We start from the raw sequence: 23,153 nt of genomic DNA, 5'->3' as shown, positions 1-23,153 counted from the left end.
ATTTATTACTTTTGTTTCACTTTTTACTCATGTTTTACAGTTTAGTTTAAATTCGTAGTAAGAGCAATAGAAAACCACACTGTATTGATAGCTAACAGTAAAAAAAATCTGCATGGAGAGTTGCATGCAGGTTACTTTTTTATAATTTTGCTAGCAAAACTATCTCACCCTATGATATGTAAATTTTGAAATGTTGTGATATATATCAATGTATTGTTTTTTTAACATATTAATGTTATATCATTATTATATATTGTTTTTGAAAAAATTGGATAAATTATATAAGTTAAAAACATTCCTTAAAATATTTCATAGCCATTAAGTGTCGTCAAATATTTTGAATTTAAATAAGGAAAGGCTTAAACTTAACATTTTCTTTAGCAAAAAACTTTAAAAATCAATTCTTGTTGCATGCTTAAGATGTGTAACTTAAAAGTTATAATAATTAATAAAAAAATTGACCAAGTTGAAAAATTATTACAAATATTCATAAAAAAGAACTTACACTGACAAAAAGCAGCAGACTCCAAAAAACATTTTGGATACACACAATCATAATGGTTACCATGACTATAACACAATGTAATCTGAAAATTAATTATAAGAACAGGAATATAATTACTATCATCATTATTACAAAATCAGTATAAAGCTTTTATNTTTATCCACATGCAATTATGAGAAATTCTTTAATCATTTTTGGTTAGTAAATTTTTGTTAGTAATTTTTTTATATCAAAAATCAACTACTATAAATTAAAACTAGACAAATATAGAAACATACAATTAAAACTTACTTAATTGCACATGTCACTGTGGAAATTTGAAGGGTTTATTTTCATCCTAGTGATTTTTTGCAGGGTCTATATTAATTTAATTATATACTGCTATGGATATTATGTTTAAAGGAACTTAGAAAAAATAAATGCTTTTATTGATCATGTTTTTCAAGATTGGAGGTATATATGATGGAATGGAGCCATCACTACAATGCATTAAAACTGACAACCAAATATAATTTAATTTGTATGTTTAAGGAATGTCAGGGTGGGGAGGATGAAGTGGATGGAACTGTCCTCTAAAATCACCATTAAAATGTCATAAGACTTAGATATGCCCTCAAAGTTTCAGCCTTCTTAATCTTAAAATGGTAAAAGTTTGAGTTGCAAGATTTGAGGACAAAAGTTAGTTAAATACAGCATTAATAAAAAAAATCTTAATCTTTACAATATTACCATACTTTGATTACATTTTTGTTATTATATTAAATTTCCTTTCATCCCATGATCTGAATCAAAGAATATCTTTGAGGGAAAGAATAATTGGTTGATCACTATTGATCAACTCTATCGTATTTAACTTGATGCCAATAGTAGTGCATCTTGGAATACATGATGTCAGGTTCTTGTTCCTACTGAAGGCATGAATCAGTCAGATTAGGCTTCAACCACTTGATGCTTCAACATGTGGCTAAAGCAAACCAGTACAATTTGTACAAACTCAATTTTCACATTAGGACTTTGTGGCAGAGAGCATTATCAAGCAATAACAGAACACAATATTTTATCTCTCTATATTGACATTAAATTCTTTCAGTCACTAGCTGAACTCAATGATCATATCCACACTTTGTTACAAAATAATTTATCGTCTTATTTTTGATATGGTACAATAATTATATTTTTCTAGTTCAAAATATTTTTTCTTTTGTTTGTTTTTAACAACAAACAGAATTGATAAATTGAAGAACTTTTAGTTGTGGTATCACCATAACAGATTATAACTACAGTAATTAACAACTTATCATTCTAACAGGAAAGGTTTAGCTGAAATTTGCAAAACATCTAGACCATGCAGCTTTGTCTATAAGAATGTCTATTTTAATAGAAGTGACAAGATGAGGATTATTCTGTTCTTAGTTTTCTATCACCCTTTCACAGATCCTGAAGAAATTGCTTTGTCCAGTTGCATTAATTAAAGTTTACTTTCATCCATGTTGTAGACATGTTTAGTGTTAGACTGGATGTTGCTTTTCAGAGATCAGGAAAACTGGTTAGACTAGCATATATGGTTATGTAACAAAGGAACAAAGATTACACAAAAGATAACACTGTCTTGACTCAGCACTGAAAAGGGGAGAGTAAAATGAGGTCACATCACCAACGGCTCCCTGAGGGGTCAACAGTGTCACCAACCTTTTATTACATAACAGAAAAAATATTTAAAAACATCATGACACAATGTGCTGTACATATCTATGTCATAATATTTAATAACTTCAATTGTTGATTCCAACATTAGTTGGTTCCAACTTGACAATGTTGATCCAACATTGTCAAGTGAGCAATAATACTGTCATTTGCAAGCTTCAACTCTCAATTCACTTCACAGTTTCATACTTAAGACCATGTTGCTGTTTAATTTTTTGGACAATTATTTTTCAAATATATCCCCTCCTAGGATTGTAATTATTTGACATTGAGCAGTGTTGAAACAAGTTTTCTAATTGACCCCAAGTTATGACTTCTTTAGCAATGGCATATTATGTTTGAGGCTTTACGCACAATTTTGTTATAAGGTTTTTATGTAGAGCGTTTTTATTTTAAGACGACAATATCATTCTTAAATAATAAACATTTTTCTTTATAAATATACTTTTTAAATATTCACTAATTTTTAAAGGCATATTATCTTTTTGCTATGTAATTTTTCAGCCCACATGTGCACACCTAGCATGCCTATTCGATAAATTTCTTTAGGAACAGTTCAATCTGTATTTGTGTATATGGAGGCTTTACACCTGCATCATCTTGGTTCTTCCCCTCCTTCAATAGTGGGTTCCCAAGTGGAGAAAACTGCAGAAAAGAGAAAGCTTTATGAACAGATATGGTTTTCAGCATCTGTCAAATTTGTTCTAGCAATTTTCTGCAAGATACAGTAGAACCTCAATTATCCGAATTTTCGATTATCCGAATTGTTCAAAATAAACAAAAATTTTACGAATTTGCTGATTTACACTTGGCAAATTGTGATACTGTTTATGTACGTGATGGAATGCATAACCTTTTTTGTTCCAACATCATCTCACCCGGCACAGTGGTCGTAAACTTTTTAATACATTTTGCGTTGTAATAAAAATATAACTTGAAATTATTTATAAATATGTGTATATTTATAAATAATTTATATTGAAATTACATCATTTCTATGTCCAAGGGCAACATAAGGCATGGGCGACATGGGCCACCGCCTACGGCCTCACGGTCCGAGGGGCCTCACACCTTGAAAATTTATGCATTACTTAAAAGCCGTGAATGCGACAAAAAAATTTTACCCATCATAAAACGATTTTTTTATGAATAAAAATTTGAGTTTCAACTGCTTTTTACTGTATTTTATAAAATCCATCTTCTTGCGCCACCAGATGGCCTTTAAACAATAGGCAGTCTGTTAGTACCGATCAGTAGCCGTTCAAATTCAATACAAACATTTGTTTCTTGAAAATTTGATCACGATTTAAATACAGTATTTATTTTTAATATTACCGATATGTCATCGAAAAGAAAACGTGTTGTATTATCATTAAAGACAAATTGGATATAATCAATGCTTTGAAACGTGGTGAGTCTGGACGTTCATTATCTAATAAATATGGTGTTGGAACATCAACGATCTCAGATATAAAAAACCAAAGTGAAAAAATTATGAAGTTTAACAATAATTGAATTTCTTAATAAAAAATAATTTAATATTGAAGCTACAGTAAATGTAAATCTAGACAAATAAAAATTATTCATACTGTATGTATTGTACATATCACTGTCAATTATTATTTTTTTGATTATCCAGATTTTTCCTTATCCGGACTATTTTCATCCCCAATTAGTCTGGATAATCGAGGTTCTACTATATATGCAAGCAGAGGTTATCTAGACAAAATTAATTACAGTACATGGGGAAAGAAGATATTCGATATAAGTGAGTTCCAATAAAGCAAATTTTTTAGTTTTAGAGATTAAGTAATGAACAGAACTCCAAATTGAAAAAATAAATATCTTATATAATAAACTATTTTAATTAAAAAAGTAAAAAAACAAAATTAGATTTTTAAACTTACAAAATCAGAAAAACCATTATTTGTTGATTTACATGGAGGTTTTCCAATTTCCTGATATATTAAAAAATCTCTCCTAAATAAGAAAGAATACATTAGTATTTATAAAATTTTGATTTTAGTAAAAGCTAGAATTATCATTACCTATATATATGAGAGAGAGCCTTTATTTCTACATGTCCTGCCCACTCCTAAATTATAATTATATATTGTTATATTTAAGTTTTATGTAAGATCTATTTATTTATTTAGACCTACCTTAGGATTCTTTAAATTTTCTAAATATTGATCAAAAGGACCATCAATAAACTGCAAAAAGTCATAACAAAATTTATTATCCGATGCATTTTATATACAGTATGTAAGTACATTTATATTGCCTTTTTACATTATTTAAAAAATGATAAACTGTGCAATTTTACATTAAATATATTATTAAAAGTTTTACAGAACGAAATGATATTTATGTATATGTTACTGCTAAAGCTCTAAAGTCGTTAATGTGTACATTACCTAGCTTATCTGCAAATTAACTAGGGTGATCCGTTAAAGTTGCTAAAATTGTTCTATTTCTCAAATTACCTAGGTAATGTGCAGATTATCTAAGTAATCTGCAAATTACCTACTAGTTTTATAACATTACAGTACACCCCCTATAACACGGGTTCCTATAGTTCGGATTCCTATATGACGGCGAAAAAATTGCGACGGTATCTGTACAAACATGGTAAAAAACTCCTATAATTCGGTAAAACATCATCGGGCAGCCGAACTACTTTCCGCCGTCCAATGCCACGCTACGGAGAGTTTAGGTGGGTAAATTGAGTTTACTATCGTCTGTACAGTATTATATATAAATTAAGTTAATATATAATTATATGTACAGTACCTAATTTATTGTAACTATTATAATTATATATATACTTTCCACCGTCCAGCGCCACGCTATGGAGAGTTTAGGCGAGTAAGTTGAGTTTACTATCGTCTGTACAGTATGTAAATTAGGTACCGTAAGTCTAATACAGCACTAATTTTATACATTTCTTGTGAAAGAAACACTTCTTATTCAACGGCCATAAAAATTATTTATATTAATGATGTCTCCAAAGTTCAACGAAGTTTTCGCAGAAAAATAATTTACCAGAAATCGCAGCCGCCGTTTGGTGCACTGCTCCGCGACAAAAACAAGCTTAAGCAATGGCAACGTCAAACGGTGCACACTCTAAGTAATCCTACAATTTTTTGTTTATAGCATAGTTTATACGGATTATTCCCCAAAAAATATACGTAGTTTGGAAATGTTGAGTCGAATTAGTCTAGGAATCGATTAATTTTGTGGAAGAAAACCTTTCAGACAGCTGTAGTCCGTAAAATTCACACGTGTCGGGCTGTGATTGGCAAGGACTCGTACAAAATGGATTCTTAAGGAATGGAACATATCTACCGTGTTATGGAGGGGTTGACTGTATTTAGTTAGTTTAAAAAAATTTGCTGAAGGTTTTAAATTTTGGTGTTCATGTAAAATATATTTAGATCAGCAAAGGAAAGCCATATAAATAACTCAACGATAGTATAATCAAACAAAGTATTTTATTTTGCGTATATAAACAGGTTCTTTTTGATTCTAACTCTACAGTAATTAATGACAATACGGCGTCAAACAATATTCCAACACACAGTTACAAAATGTATCATAAATATCACTTATGGTAGCTCTTATTACATTGTATGGATGTACGTTCTCTGAATGACTATTAAGTTCAGTAGACTATCATTACAGCTTTCAGGTTAGACACTTCTTTTATTGTTTTCTCATATGCATTTTGTTCTTATTTAAATGCTAAGCCTCTCTTCAATGCAATACTACAAATTATAAAAAAACAACAATTAGTAACATGACAAAATTTCTTGCGTGTAGGTCATATTTACTGACAAAAATATATGTCTTAAAATTATTACTTAAAATTGTCACACTTATATGGTACATATGGTTGTTTTCTAAAACCACAGTGTATATCAGGTAACATTGGAAAGATTTTTCAATACAGTTGTAAAGGAGTCAATGTCCAATCATTATTTTATGGTTTGGGGCGTTATTTTTATTTGATTATTTTTCTTTTTGGGGTTCTTTTTTAGTTAAGGACAAACTCCTAAGCACAGGTGGCAAAGAAAGAAAAGCAAACTTAGTTAATCCGTGCCTGATCCTGTCACGCAGATGTATGTAAATGAAGACAGTGTGGAGCTGCACTAGGCGTTAAATAAAAAGCAGCACCTCGACTATAGAGAGGTAGCTTCAGGTGACAACTGTGATAGAGACGTCTGATCAATTAGAGGAAGCCGTATCTTTTTGCTGTAGAATCCTTTTTGAGGTGGAGATAAAAGTTTTGTTGATTTGATATAAGTATAATTTTCTTTGATAATTGATTTTTGTGTGCTACTTTTCAATTATTCAATTATTTAACTTACTATTGGAACAATTAATCCATTATTGTTTTTTGTCAATATAATAAAACTTATATTTATTGTGAATTATTATCTGTGATTTTGGAAAATTATTGTTTTTTATTTGGAAAGTCCAGGCCTGGTACTTGAACCCTAATATTGTGTAAACCCGTGTTTTTTGTTTTCATAAATGGTGCGTACACAGTCATTAAAAACACCAAAAAATACACTTTTAAAGCATTTATAAGGTAACTGTAATATATTAATATTTTTATAATTTTTTTCCCCAATCTCCAAATATCACATTCTAATAAAATAACAATACATATCGATTTTTATATAAATACATCTGTTGAAAAATGTAAGATTTTATGAGCATCTTTTAAAGAATGTGTATTTTCTACAACATAACATTGGAGTAACTAATTATAATAACCATTTTACAGGTTATTTACATGCAATATGCCCACCAGTGGCCGAGTGGTCTTCGTACCCTAAACACTGGGAGTTCGGTCGTGGGTTCGCGCCGCGATCGGACAGGCTGGCTGCTTGGAGTTTTCCGGGTTTTCTCCTTGCCAATAACGACTAAATAGGAGGCCAGTTCCCCATAAAAGTCCTCCCGGAAGGCATTAGTTCCCCTCGCGTAACATCGCGCCCCAGAGAAGGCAACGGGAAACCACTCTGGGTAGTAACTTTCCCTAGTATACACCTTGGCGGATTACAAACCTATGCCAGGTGTCGCCGACGTCAGGAATCTGATATGGCACCAAGAAGAAGAAGACATGCAATATAGTAATATTAAAAAATTTTTACTACATACAGTTTCACAATATATTTCCATTCATTTACTAATACAATACTGTGTATGACAAATACATTAAAATCACTTTTTTCCCCCGTGCCTCTATCTTATTGTACTACTGTTGGTCAATTTGCATACCATTTGATATATTGATTACATCATCATCCTTAAATTTCATAATTTCAATATGTTCCTTACATTTACATTTATACATATCTTTTTCGGAATGAAGTATTTTTATGTTGTTTCTATCTATTTGACAGTTACTATTTTTTATCCAATTAAAATAAGATTAAAATATAATAATTCTCTGTAGTTGAACCACGGAGAATTATTATATTTTAATCTTTTTGCTGCTTCGTGTTCTTTAATTCTAATGTTCTACTAGTTTCACCTATATACAGTAGACCCCCTATAACGCAGGTTTCAATAATGTAGATTCCTATGACGCGGCAAAAAAATTGCGGCAGTATTCATATAACGGGGCACGTGAAACATGGTAAAACGTCATCGCCAACTCATTATCGCAGACGAGCAGCCAAACTATTTTCCGCCGTCTAGCGCCACGTTACAGAGAGTTTAGGCAGGTAAGTTGAGTTTAACTATCGTCTGTACATGTAATTATATATAAATTAAGTACTGTACATATAATTATATATAAATTAGGTACTGTATATATAATTATATATTAATTTAATTTATTGTAACTTTATTATAATTATATATATGCTTTCTGCCGCCACGCTACGGAGAGTTTAGGCAAACTATCGTCTGTACAGTATGTAAATTAGGTACCGTAAGTCTAATACAGCACTAATTTTATACATTTCTTGTGAAAGAAACACTTCTTATTCAACGTCCATAAAAATTATTTATATTAATGATGTCTCCAAAGGTCAAGTTATTTTTCTGCGAAAAATTCGTTATCAGAAATCGCGGCCGCCGTTTCGTGTGCTGTTCCGCGACGAAGACAAGCTTTGAACAACGGGCGTAGTCGAATGGTGCACACTCGGTAAGTAATCCTACAATTTTTTGTTTATAGCGTAGTTTATACGGATTATTTCCAAAAAAAATATACGTATTTTGGAAATGTTAAGTCGAATTAGTCTAGAATCGATTAATTTTATGGAAGAAAACCTTTCAAACAGCCGTAGTCCGTAAACTTCACACGTGTCAAATACGTGAGCCAATCACAGCCCAAGGATTCCAACAACGCGAAATTCGTATAACAAGGAATGTATCTTCGCGTTATAGTGGTCTACTGTAATTTTTTGGGTTTTGACAATTACAATTAATTTTATACACAACACCGACTTTTTTAATTTATCAACATTCGTTTTATATTTTTTATTATTATTATAGACATTATGTGAAGTCTTATTGGTCAAAGATGGGGCTAAAACAATATTTAATTCTTTTTAAATCTTACTACAATTATTATAAACTCTATTGATATAGGGGAAGGCTTTATAATTCTTATCTTTATATTTTATCTTAATAGTCATTCAGATTAAAGAGACATACATTCATAGAAAATGTGTCATTTGCTACTAATACTTACATACTTACTTAAAACTAGAGAAAGAAAGATGATAGGGGATAAAAAATCTAGAAAACTAGAATACAGTAAGGAGTGAAATATCCAGATTTTGCTGATTTCACAATTTTGGGTGGAATATTACATTAAACATTTTCGGAAAAGTCTCTCATCATCTCCTCCCTAAGTTTCTCCTTGCAACTTGTTATTACACCATCTTATCGTAACTACGATAAAAATTCAATTCTCAAACTCTCTTAAATTCTCCAGTCATTGCCATTCGCAACCTAGAACACCACATTTGACGTCTGTTCACTACGAGGTCTAGATCCAAGAAGGTCCTTTCTTTCACTCACTGGCCCAAGGGCCGCTTCTTTCATTGTTCTATGTGGTTCCAAGAATTGGTTACCTCACCCAAGGGAAGAAAGTTGGAAAGGAAAGTTCTGGAAGAAAGAAGAAACAAAGAACAGGACTAAAACTATACTTAAATTAATATATACAGGTAACCCCCCATATAACACGGGAGTTACGTTCCAAAAAATTGCCGTGTTACGCAAATCTGTGTTATACGAAACAAAGAACTAGTGCGAAAAGGGGGGTTAGGTTCCAATAATTAAAAAACATGCTGTTAAATCCTTATTTAAATTGGATTTATTATTCATTTTTTTCATAGGTAAAATATTTATTATTTAAGTAAATATTTTACCAGAAGATTATTCACCCTGTATGATGATCTCAGCATGAGCATCAACTGGTAACAGTTTTAGGGTGCGTTCGTTAATAGCGGTCGCTCTGCAATGGGAGTGCGCTGCTGTTTGTAGGCATTTAGGAACGACGGTGAAAGAAAAAAAGGTGGTGCCAGCACTATCGATAGTATCGTGATGGAGGAATCTATAATTCTAAAATGAGATTTTAGAGGCAAAAGAAGGGTCCCAATTGTAAAATTTAACCATTAATTTAAATGGATTATTTGTTGAAAGAGCATTCAAAGTAGCCACGAAAACAATTAGAATGTTCGTACGGAGTTACGCAGAGGTATAAAAGAACACATCCTTTATTACATTTCATGTTATACGAGGGTTTTACCTAATTCCCGAACCATGTTAGAGTGAACCTGTGGTATAAAAGCACTGTTATACAGGGATGTTCCCAATTCTCAAAGTGTGTTAGAGTGAATCCATGCTATAGAACTGCCGTGTTATACGGGGGTTACCTGTACATTAATATGGCATACAGCCACAAAATAATGTGAAAAAAAAAAAAAGCAGCAGCAAGCATAAGTAATTTATCATCTTATTTTTGATATGGTACAATAATTATATTTTTCTAGTTCAAAATATATTTTTGTTTTGTTTGTTTTTGACAACAAACAGAATTGATAAATTCAAGAACTTCTAGTTGTGGTATCACCATAAGTATCAAATACTGTATTGAGAAAAAGTTTTATACTGATCAACAACTTTACAGGCCTATTTAATGTGCTTGTTTTAAGAGTTGTACTCTACCTTAATCATATCATAAAGGCTGGTGCAAGAGTACTTGATATCCCTAGGCAAAAAAAATTTAGATGTGATATACATACAATGTTTAGAAACATTTAAAATTTTTTGCCTAGGGATATTAGATACTCTTGCATCTGTATGCATATCATCATACACATAAGCATGTGTGCATGCAAGTGGCGCACACTTGCATGCACACATGCTTATATAATACAAAGGTTTTTTGGATGTGGTGAATTGTAACTCCAGTGATGTGTGTTTACACACGAGCTAACATTTTCGACCCCATCTGGGTCTTCATCAGGCTACGGTTATACGGAATTTGAACGCATGCAGAATGGAACAACAAAATTAAACGAATGTGATTCAAACTTTAGAAAAAAAACCAAATTTAAGAATAAAATGGAACATTACCCACGTGCCGAAAGTCTAGTGTGTGGAAGTTTTGCTATGAGGGAACTCCACCCCAGTAAATGAGTTTGGATTACGTATATTTTGTATGTTTTCAACGTTTCGCAAATGTGAAGTGGCACGTGCTTAACCGTCATTTCAGCACATGGGTAATGTTCCATTTTATTCTTAAATTTGGGTTTTTTTTTCTAAAGTTTGAATCGCATTCGTTTAGTTTTGTTGTTCCATTCTGCATACGTTCAAATTCCATATAACCATAGCCTGATGAAGACCCAGATGGGGTCGAAAATGTTCGCTGGTGTGTAAACACATCATTGGAGTTAAAGGTTTTTTGGATGTGGTGGATCATTATAAAAAAAATAGCATTATGAACATTCTAAAAAAATGTTTATTAACTAACACTAATGCGTTCATATTTGTATGATTACTCCTAATATCTGTACGGGAAGAAAAATCATTACATCTTAAGTACAAAAATTATAAAAAATTAATTTTAGACTTTTGCTTCAGGGAAGTTTTAGATCAATTTATCCATATTGATTGTAGATGCAATTTAATGCTTTATAGATATTGCAAGACAAGTGAGCTGTTTCTGAGGTATCAGAGAGCCAGTCTACATTGTTTTTGTAAGTTTTAATTTTGAAAAAATAAAATGCTAAAATTTGGAAATGTTTTCTTAAAGATTTTCTAGGGTGAAAATTTTGCAATGTAAGTCCTTAATCAAGTTAATGAAAAGCAGGGCAGGTCTTCATACAAAAAAAAAAAAGGTTGAGACAAAGGCTAATGCTTCCACTCTTGAAAATTTGACAAATTCCTAGTTTAGATTTATGGATTTGAGTGCAAAAATTCAACTCTGAAGTACTTCAAGTATGCAACATGGCTTCAAAATTCAGTATGTTTAAATTTTATTGTAGTCATTAAATTGGATTTATATGACATTTGTATTATCACTGGCATGCTTTGACAATTAATCCTGGCAAGGAATAGATACAATAGGGTTGCTAACCATAAGGCAAATTACTTCCAAATATGTACTGTACAACCCATTTCTAAACAGTGGGTATTTTGTTAAGATGTTTGAGTATCATGAACCATTAACTTTGTAAGATCTTGACAATTTAGTTGTTGTTATTTCTGAGAATAATTTAAAACTTATTTATTTAATTATAATAACTACTTATAAATTTAAATTTATTTTTTAATTTTGATAGAAAAGATTTAATGACTTTTCTTTTTGAGTAAGGCTAATGCCTCCATATCTTGGCACCCCTAGATGATTGCCTAGGTTCAACTAATGATAAAACTGGCATTTATAGTATCATCAGTTTGAAATGTTTGAATTTATTATTTAAATTACTTTAACAGAATTTTAAAAAATTATTTTCATAAAATAAGCATTAGAATAAAAACAATTACAATCAAAATTCAATATTGAATCAAATGATTTTTTTCCAATTTTTGGATAAACAGAAAAAAGTTAACAGTTTAAATTCAATTAAAATCTAAAGGTTACAAAAGAATTTCAGATTAGTGTTTTAACTTACATCTTCATACATTTTATGATTTTTATCCAAATACTGAACACAGATTTTCCTCACTTCAAGATGGTAACGCTGAGTGTGAAAAACCTAAAAAAAAAATTTTTTTTTCTGAACTTTGCAATTGATACATCACAATTTATATAATTACTGCAGTGTTTTTTAACCTTTTTCATTGAGTGGCACCCGATTGAAAAATAAAAAATCGTGACACCCTTGACCAGTGATGCATCTGAATAAGGCCCAGATGACTAATGGGCCAGATGAATTTTTTGTGAAAATGAATATTATGCACAATGCTGAGATGGGAAAATTTTTTGGGAAAAAGAAAAATTTTAAAAATTAACAGTTTGAAGCAGCATTTTAATGCAAAAAAAGCATTTATACATGTTCAAAATGAAAATTTAAGTCCATTGAATTTTGTCAAAACACCTACATGTAAAATAATAGTTGCGCTATTGTTTTTTAAATCTAGTTTTATCATCAAATATATCATCATTTTATTGATAAACAATTTTTGTTAAGTTTTTTTATACTATTTTGATGCATATATAAATTAAACATTTCATTATTTTTTTCTTATCTTTTTCATATCAATTTAAAAAATTTAATTAAAAAAAATGATAAAAAATTGTTTGTCATCATTGCTTTTGAATACTATGAAAATACTGTAATATGCACCTACCTACTTTGTGATTGAAACCACATGCTTTTCAAGTACAATGTAATGCTTTTTAAAGCATATACAAGACAAGTGTCCATGTCGTTCTTCTCTGCTGGTTGGCCTGGTACTGGGACTGGAAATGTGAAGGCAATGTGATTTGGGTGAACTCATGCATACATGTAGCGTAGAACATTAACATGCAATTAGTCATCGTCGTTTCTTTGCTTAATAGATATCTCGTAGCAAAACAGAACTGACAATGAATTATCTTGAACTACACTTTAGGCATTTTCTTGGAAATTTACTTAAGGCCCTAAGCTTTGTGACACCCCAATTGTGCCGCAGTGCCACCCCAGTTGAAAAACACTGAATTACTGATTAGTGATCATATATAAGCTATATCACTTAGAATCCATCCAGGAATATATTTCAGAATAAATGAAGGTATCTAAAACTGATTTAACTTCAATAAATAAACACACTATGGTTTTAAAACTATGTGGTTTAGTTCATCATCAACCTTTTGTTGATCAAAATTGCTTGTCACAGTTGGGAAAGTCAAATATACAATTATAAACACCAACCAAAACCTGATGCATAGCATATAGACACAACTGCAGTAAATAAATTGGGCTATAATTTGAAAATACATACATATATAGTTATATATATAACATTTTATAGTTAAAATAATAAAACAGATATTTAAGAAAAGTAAAAAATAAATTTAATTTGCTTTTTGTGTAGAAAGCTTAACACCAGTATAATTGTCCTGTTAATAATTAATGTCCACATTGACAAATATATAATAAGAAATTAAATAAGACAGTAAGGCAATAACAACACAGGTCTGCAAGTAAAAAATGGCATAGGATTTTTATACATTTTCTTACAGATTTCAACTTGGTAAAAATGAAAAATTACCAAAAAAATTCCATCTCGTCAATTTTTTTTGTTATACTCAAGTTTTTGTTCGTATTTAGCGTAAAATTCCTAGTTAAAAAAAAACATTACTAAATTTTAAGTTATTTAAAAAATGGCCTTAAAACGAAGACTTCTCACATTAATTCTATAAATTATAGCTGGACTTTGTAATAAATAAAAATGTTAGTGGTTGAAAAGAGTAGTGGTAGGGCGAGGTGGGTTAAGTAGTTTTAGCATTAGGAGGAAGGTCACATGATCGTATAGAAACAGGTTAAAAGTTGATAGTGTGTAATATTATTGGTGAGGTTGAACATGTTTTGACATGTTATCTGGGATATTAGGAATAAATATAAACAACCTGCTGTCGGATTAGATCATGTTTCAACAAGCTAAATAAGTTCAGTATCTCACTGGCCATCTAATGCCACACTCAGTTTAAATCCAGCATTTGAACGCTACTGTGCTTTTATTTTTATTTTGGAATATGGCTCGCAGAGGTTGTGTAATTTCTCCTGACAGCTTCTGTTATATTTGTGATGAATGCACAGTGAAAAGTCAACAAAGAAACATAAGTGAGTTTGAGAAGAAAGTTTAATTTGCATATTTCAAATTGAAACGTGGAGATCAAGACAAAGCAGATTTTGGAAACAATGGGAGAAAAGGAAAAAGAAGCATGGTTCAAGAATGTAGTGCGTAAGTTTTTGGGGAATACTAAGGACCCTGACTACAAAACAATTGTACATTGCATGCTGGCCACCGCAGCATATGAAGCTCAAGGATGCAAGATGAGCTTAAAACTCCATTTATTACACTCCCATATTGACTATTTTTCCAAAATAGTCAATATGACTATTTTGACTATTTTGGAAAAATAGTCCATTTCCAATAGTCCATATTGACTATTTTTCCAAAATAGTCAATATGGAGTCCAAAGAGGAGAAATAACAATTATAATTGTGTTATGTTCGTGGAAATAACGATAACTCGTAAACGTATATAACTAGCTTTATTAACATAAACGTAACAATGAGTGAACAACGTATCGTCCTGTCCAGGTCTAGGGGTTACAAAACAACTAAAGACAACTCGTTGAGACAAAGAACATACACGAGGTCGGAGGTGTGGGGTGACCTAAGTAGGTCAAGGGGCGATTCCCGGTAGCGGTCATCCCCTGGCGGTTTACATACATAACAATTCTCCCACACTTAATAAAATGTTATTTAAATTAATTTTGTTCGTTTAGAGATTTAGGCGTTGTACTGGTTTCCGTATTCGTGTTGATCTTCGAGGTTCCGACTCATTTCCATTTGTTATCGTTCGGCTAGATTCTCCCTCTTTCTCTGGGGGCTGGTCGGAAGTTGTTTTTGTCATTGTCTCCCTTTTGTTGCGTAATGTCGTTACAGTTCCTTCGTCGTGGCTAATTGTGCTAGGGTGTGTACTAGCGCTAGCTGAGGATGAGTCCCTGTTGTTGACTGTGTCGTTGCACTTGTCAATTTTCTTTTTGTTGAAGTCGAATCCTATCTGGACGGGAGTTGTCTGTTTGTTAATTTCACACAGACGTAGTTGATCGTAATGTCTTTTTATTACGTATCCATCGTCGAGTTCAATTAAGTAGTGTACACGACCTAGTCGTTCGGCTACGATACCATATTTCCAAGGACAGGAAGTTGTGTAATTTCGGGATTGTACACGATCTCCCACACGATAAAATTTGTAGAATTTCGGTTGTTCAGTTATGTTCCTTTCGGAAGCTTGTGCCTGGGGTTTGAGCAAATCTAATTTTGTTCTTATTGTATGTCCTAATAGATTTTCTGCTGGACTTTTCCCGTTAGATAAGGGAGTCGCTCTATATCGGAATAATAGTTCATGAAGCTTCTGATGTAAGGTACCAGTTTCATGCTTCATACATTTGAGGTGTGTTTTTAAGGTGTGGCAGTATCTTTCAGCCTGGCCATTTGTGGCTGGGTGTCCCGGTGCTATTAGACTTTGACGGATTCCGTTTCTCGAACAAAACTCTTGAAATTCTTGTGACTTAAAAATGCTTGCATTATCACTTACTAAGATCTCAGGTAGACCAAATCGAGCAAAGACTTCACGTAGGAAATGAATTGTGATTGATGTGTCTGGTGCTTTCTTTGTATAGAATATTTCCGGCCACTTCGATTTGGCATCAACGACAATGAAGAAATAATGATTTATAAATGGTCCTGCGTAATCGATGTGTATGCGTTGCCAGTTTCTTGTAGGTGTTTCCCATTTGTGTATTGGAGCTTTTGTTGGGTTTTTCTTAATGTCACAGCATTCTTTGCAACTTTTAACCGTATTCTCAATATCAGAGTCGATATTACGCCAGTAACAGTAGTTTCGGGCTAGGGCCTTCATTCGAACGATTCCTATGTGTGTAGAGTGTAGCTCTTGTAGTACTGCTGGCTGTAAACTTTTTGGGACGATTACGCGGTGTCCTCTAAACAGAATGCCGTTGTGTGTGGATATTTCTGGGTCGTACATATGGCCATTGACAATGTCGTTTTTGATCTGTGATAGTTCCTTGTCAATTGACGATTCTCTTCGAATGTCTTTGGATGTGATAGTTCCGGTTGAGATATGTTTTACGACAGTGTCATGATAAGTATCATCGTGGTCTTCTGTTAGGGCTTCTTTTCCTGTTATGGGTATAGGATTTCGTGACAGGTAATCGGCATTTGTATGTTCAGTCGACTTCCTATGTTTGATGATGTAATCGAAGTTGGAAAGGAAGTGCGCATATCTTAGCATTCTTGTAGCTGTCAAAACGGGTAGTTTCTTGTCAGGGTGTAGTATTGTCATCATGGGTTTATTGTCGACTATGAGAGTAAATTTTCTTCCATAGATATAATCAAAAAATTTTTTGCATGCCCAGAACACAGCAGTAGCCTCTTTATCCAGCTGGCTATAGTTTCGTTCGGCAAATGTGAGGGATCTGGAGGCAAATGCTATAGGCCGTTCTGTTCCATTTGGCATCTGATGTGACAATATTCCAGAAAGTCCAAATGGGCTGGCGTCTGTTGCTAATGTTATTGGTAGTTTAGGATTGAACGGGGTTAGTACCCTCTCACTGGTAATCTCAGATTTCGCACGAATGAAAGAAGTTTCCTCCTCTGCTGTCCAACGGAATTGGGCATTTTTCTTTAGGTGTTGATTCAATGGGTATAAGATATCTGATGCATTCTTTATGAATCTGGAATAGTAATTAACAAGTCCTAGAAATTGACGTAATTCTTCCACATTTCTCGGGCGAGGTGCATCCTGGATGGCTTTTATTTTGTCTGGAGACTTTTGGAGTCCTTCTGCACTAATTATATGTCCTAAATATTGTACTTTTCTTTCAAAGAATTTGCACTTACTAATGTTTACGTGTAAGTCATTAGCTCTCAACTTGTCTAAGACATTCAGTAAACGGTTCATGCATTCTTTATAAGTTTTTCCTTGAATTATGATGTCGTCAAAATAAGCTATCACTCCTTCAAGATTTTGGGTAAATTGGTCAATGAACTTATGGAACTCGTTTGGTGCAGATTTAATTCCAAAAAATAATCGTTTTGCTACATAGGTTCCACGGCGTGTTGAAATTGTTTGTATTTTCGCACTGTCATCATCAACTAATAGATGAAGATAAGCTTTGTGGATATCTAACGTACAAAAGTAAGATTTATTCTGTAACTTATTGAAAATGTCTTCAATGCGTGGAATCGGGTGGTGTGAGTCGTGCAACTGCTTGTTGACTGTGACTTTATAGTCTGCACAGATTCGTACTGTTCCATTGGGTTTTGGAATGACGACTATGGGTGTTCCCCATTCCGAGTAATCCACCTTTTCGATGATACCCTCACTTTCTAATTTATCTAATTCCTCATCCACTTTTTCTTTCAATGCATAGGGGATTGGGCGTGGTTTTAGGAACATTGGTTTGGCATCATCTCTCAGTTTTAATGAGCAGGTATAATTAGGTATTTTGCCAACTCTGGAGGTGAACACATCTGAGTACTGCGCTATGATTTTTGAGACGGATGTTTCTACTTTTGTCGACGAAATGTTGTTGACCGTATGGCTGAGTTCATTGATGTCAATCTTTAAACTCCAGATCCAATCTCTTCCTACTATTGCATTTTTTTTGAAGGGAACGACATACAAGTCCTCTATACTGTAGTTGCCACCATGTTTAGTTTTTACTTTTGCTACTCCTAAGGGTTTAAAAATATCACCTGTGTAACTTCGAAAGGTCGCTTCCGTTTTCGCTATGGGTGCGTTTAATTGTAAACGATTGAATTCGTCGATACTGATGATAGTGACGCGACTGCCAGTGTCACATTCAAAACGAACTTTTGTGCCGTTAACGTAGATTTCTGTGAGGAGTCTGTCATCAGTTCCCGTTGTATTAACAAATACATCTAGAACGCTGTTTATATCAAAGTCAATTACGTGTTCGTGATTAATATTGTGGACGTTATGATTCCTGTTGATTGTTGATGTTTGTTTCCTTAGGGATGATATGCAAACTTTCCCTGTGTGACCTTTTTTATGACATCGTTCACATTTCAGCCGGTCTTTGACTCTACAGTTTATTGATTTATGGTTGTTTTTTCCGCAATGTAGGCATAGTCCTTCTAAATGGAGTTCGTGGAGGTTAAGTGGCTCTCTGCTGCGATTTTCTATTCGGCTCCTGTTACGATTTGACGGTTGTGTTTGATGTGAGCGTCGTTTTGTTTGAGTATTTTTGGTAATTTTATGAACAAAGTGGTTACTTTTATATACTTCGTCGTTTTCTATTTTAGAAGCTTCTATGGCTAATGCAATTTCTAGCGTCTGTTCGAAGGTTAGGTCGGTTTGTTGTAAAATTTTCTCACGGATGTCGGAATCTCGTAAGCCACGTATGAACTGTACTCTTAACATTAGATCTATGACGGATTTTATACAGTCCGCATTGTTACAACTAGACTTGAAATCTGCGCTTTTCGAGAGTTGTTTTAACGAAGTCACGTAATTTGAGATGGACTCACCATTATGTTGTTCTCTGGACAAGAATTTGTGCTGTTCTGTTAGGGTATTTCGTTTGGGCGTTAGGTGATTTTGTAGTAACTTCATTAATTCGGCAAATGTTCGCTTCGAGGGTATTTCTGGTGCCGTTAGGTTGGTCAATAGCTGATAATGTTTCGGTCCAAGACAATTGATTAATATCATTACCTTAGCTTCTTCGGTAATGGCGTCTGTTCCGGTCAGTCCTTTGATTTTGAAAAAGTTATCCAGTCGTTGGGAATAATTTTCAAAGGTCTCGGACGTTTCGTCGTAAGTTTCGAAGGTTAGGGCTTGCGTTTGGAGGACTCGTTGAACTGATAGTTCTGGTTGCGTCTCCACTGATTGACTCTGTAATTTCTTGACGAACACATTTAGCGTTGAAATTAATTCTGTGAGTTCACTCATTTTATCCTTTTTGTCCTTGTTGCCAATTTTTCCTTCGTCGTCAATTTTATCCTCATCGCCTATTGTTATATTCGTGGAAATAACGATAACTCGTAAACGTATATAACTAGCTTTATTAACATAAACGTAACAATGAGTGAACAACGTATCGTCCTGTCCAGGTCTAGGGGTTACAAAACAACTAAAGACAACTCGTTGAGACAAAGAACATACACGAGGTCGGAGGTGTGGGGTGACCTAAGTAGGTCAAGGGGCGATTCCCGGTAGCGGTCATCCCCTGGCGGTTTACATACATAACAAATTGTTATTTCTCCTCTTTGTTCTTGGGTTGTGCATGTCACAAACAGCAGGTGAGAGATGGAGAATTAAGGTATATATTGTGATAGTTAAGAGATTCAAACTAGATCTAAGGACTGAAATAAACTTTTGGTTGAGTTTGGATATCATATCAATGTATCCTTCAATCAAAAGAGACATGATCATACAGAGTTTATGTGAGTACAATACCCCTACATATTTAATAGTGACTTTTGAATTGGATAATTCTTTACTGTCAATGTAAGGTATTACCGACAAAGGGATGGAATATCTATGGGTTCAATTATTGGCCCAAAACTGGCAGAAATAGTCATGATAAACATAGATAAAATCTTGTCATGAATAGGAGGAATAGTATTCCTAGCACGGTATGTAGACAACATATTTATTATAATACAATACTAAAATAACACATTCTCTGAGAAAATACTAGAGAAAGCCAATGAAATTAATGAATATATCAAGTTTACCTATGATAACAAAATATTTGATAAATTTAATTACTTAGATATAACAATAGACAGGTTTAAAGATCATTTAGAGTATAATAAGTATGAAAAGCCTTGTAATGCAAATAATGTTATAAATTTTAAATCTTATTGCCCAATTAGCCAAAAAAAGAAATATTTATTTAATGGAAATAAGTAAGATCCTTTCTAGAACAACTAGAATTAATAAAAAGAGATGTAGAAATTAAAAAGGTGAACAAGAAGTATTTGTTAAACGGTTACCCGGGAAGATTGTTAAAGAATTGGTACGATAAATATTTAGAGAGTAGATTTCAAGTAAAGAAAAAGCAAGAAATTAATACGTATCTCTCTTTTCTGTACATTAAGGGTATTTTTGAAAAATATCTAAAAATTGTGAAAATACAATTAAATTAGCTCCATTCCAAAAAATAGGTTTTTTGGACTAATAAGAACTGAACCTTATAAGGATAAAGAGCTATTGGAAGGAGGAGTGATCTATAGACTCCAGTGTACATGTGGAATTCTGAACTATTAGAGAGATTGAGGCGTACGTTTTAAACGTGTAAACGTGTACGTGTGACGTTCGGCGCCGCTTTCCCGTAAGCCTAAAAGTTTGACGATGGTGTTTGGAATGTCGAGCGTGATTCCACCTACTATCCAAACACCATTGTCAAACTTTTAGGCTTACGGGAAAGCGGCGCCGAACGTCACACGTACACGTTTACACGTTTAAAACGTGCGCCTCAACCTCTCTATTATGTTGGTGAAAATGAAGAGGAAACTGAAAGTGAGGATGTCGGAACATCTGGCTGCAGTGAGACTTAAAGTTAATACATATCTTGTGTTTTTACATTGTCATGAGAGTAATTGCCAAATTGATATTAATAATGTAAAAATCTTAGATAGGGAAAAAAAAATATGGTAAAAAGAAAATTCAAAGAACACTTCGCAATAGTTATACAAAGTAATGTAATGAATTTAAATAATGGCGTGATACTCGCGAAATGCTGGGAAGAGTTAATATATAATACAGTAGTTGTACACGTGATGGTACTTGTGTTAATGATGCGTCTTCTACTGTATTACATTCTGGTTGTAAGAAACCCTGCTGAAGTGGCCAAGGCAGGCAAAATGCATTTGGGGTGAAGTATAGTGTTAAATAAAAAAATCTCTCTTAAAGTTAACCTGTTGGTACTTTTGTTTTTTTATACCAGTCTAGGGACTCGGTATTTAAGCCTCCAGAAGTCAGAAAAGAAAGAATTATTTTTCCATATACTAGTTAATAGTACAATTGGATAAAGGAAATTTTTGGTTCTTTCATTGGAGTTATAACATGGTTACTTTATTGGCTATGTTTTCCTTTGTATCTGAACATGAAAGTTTATGCTATAGAGAACTTTCCCATAACATTTTAAAATATAATAAATAAATTGAAATTAAATTAACATGTTAATAAAATTGTTCTATTGAAAGATTGATTTTACAATCATATTAAGAATAGGCAAAAATGGAGTCAATCCCCAGAAATTGAAGGTCTGGTCACTATCACAAATGATCTGAAGTTAATCCATAATGATCAATAATCATTGCAAAATCAATGTATTAGTCATGGCTGCTATCATTTGCAGACATATTTATGTACTGTATTTGTATTAAAAAAGAATCTAAAAAAGGTGTGAGGCCCTCACTTGTTATTGTATTCCCTTTCTTGTGGGAAAACATCAATGTAAAACCCCTCTTAACACATTTTCAAAAACATTTTGTTTTTGAAAATGCGTTGTTAAGAGTAACAGAATTTGGACGAGTTAACTTATAGGTGTTAGGATTGTGAAGCTTCAGCCACCAGAGGGCTCACAAGCTTTATAAATACTATTGGCAAGCTTTTCAAAAGTTTTCTTCTTCTTGCTTTTACTCCCCGCGCGCGCGCGTGTGTGTGAGTGACGAATAAAATAGTTGTTAATGTTAGAGAATGAGTCATCTCCTCAATTGGATTTTATCAATAGGAAGGGAGAAATCAAACAAGAGATCTTCACCTCCCAACTTGATACATAATAAAGGGGAAAACACTTTATTGCATCAAATTGCAGAGTGAAACCAATCCAATTGATTATTATTACATATTCGCCATCATTGATTATTATTGCATATTTGCCATCATAAGAAATTGGATAAGTTGAAATGGCAATTACACCACAATAAGGAAATTTATACGATGTACCTTAAAAAGAAGGGAATAACAGAGAAAAAAAGAACATGCACTTCAAAACAAAGATAAGATCCAACAGAAGAGGGGCTTATGCCCGAAACGAGTCTCGGCCAATAAGATATTCTCAAATAAAGGTTGATGTTAGAAATGCCTAGTGTCTGTCTATACACCTAGTTGTGACAGTAAAATCATGGAGTGATGTCTTATATTATGAATCTGAATTCTGATGTTTGAGTGGAAATCTGACTATACTTTTATGAAAACAACTAGCAGACCCCGCCACGCGTTGTTGTGGCTCAAAATATATTATAAATTTATAACACTTTCCTGTGGGGGAGAATTTTTCGAAAAATTTCTTCTTAGTGTACATTCTGTTGACGTACCCTATTAAAATGCAAAAAACCGCATCTAAAATAGTATAAATAGAAGCAGAGTTCTTTATGGTAAGCCTTAATCCTAACCGTCTCTCTTCAGTGGGAGGAATTTTGACACGTATATTATATAAAAACACGTGCATATTTGAATGCAGCATTGTGTCAAAATTTCAAAGGAATCGGTAGGAACAAACAAACATTACATTTTTATTTATATAGATAGATAGAAGATGATCCGCTTTAGTTCATTTTCACAGAAAAGCAAACTTAGGGTGTCGTACGCGTAGCGCCATCTGTTGGACATAAAAGCCTTAACCTAGATTATATATATTTTAATTTATATGAATGTTTAACGGAATAATATACAGCCTATGTCCACCCTGAGGTTCCGTTCT

At 33.0% G+C, this 23,153-nt stretch overlaps 1 protein-coding gene across 1 annotated transcript in view; it reads right to left on the bottom strand.

Annotated features, from left to right (window-relative positions):
• LOC111625841 (putative bifunctional UDP-N-acetylglucosamine transferase and deubiquitinase ALG13) overlaps positions 1-23,153 on the bottom strand; it is a 105,364-nt gene that overhangs the window by 65,900 nt on the left and 16,311 nt on the right. The window contains exons 2-6 of the mRNA XM_023369085.1: positions 12,352-12,435; positions 4,372-4,422; positions 4,258-4,304; positions 4,117-4,189; positions 506-587 (exon numbers count right to left, since the gene is read on the bottom strand). Of these exons, the coding sequence (XP_023224853.1) occupies positions 506-587; positions 4,117-4,189; positions 4,258-4,304; positions 4,372-4,422; positions 12,352-12,435 (337 nt within the window). The remainder of the gene's footprint in view (positions 1-505; positions 588-4,116; positions 4,190-4,257; positions 4,305-4,371; positions 4,423-12,351; positions 12,436-23,153) is intronic.

This window comes from Centruroides sculpturatus, unplaced genomic scaffold, assembly GCF_000671375.1.
Source record: "Centruroides sculpturatus isolate CEXI.00-Female unplaced genomic scaffold, Cexi_2.0 scaffold267, whole genome shotgun sequence".
In the NCBI taxonomy this organism is placed as follows: Eukaryota; Metazoa; Arthropoda; class Arachnida; order Scorpiones; family Buthidae; genus Centruroides; species Centruroides sculpturatus.
The sequence above is the reverse complement of the archived record's forward strand: the minus strand, read 5'-3'. Positions and strand labels throughout refer to the sequence as shown.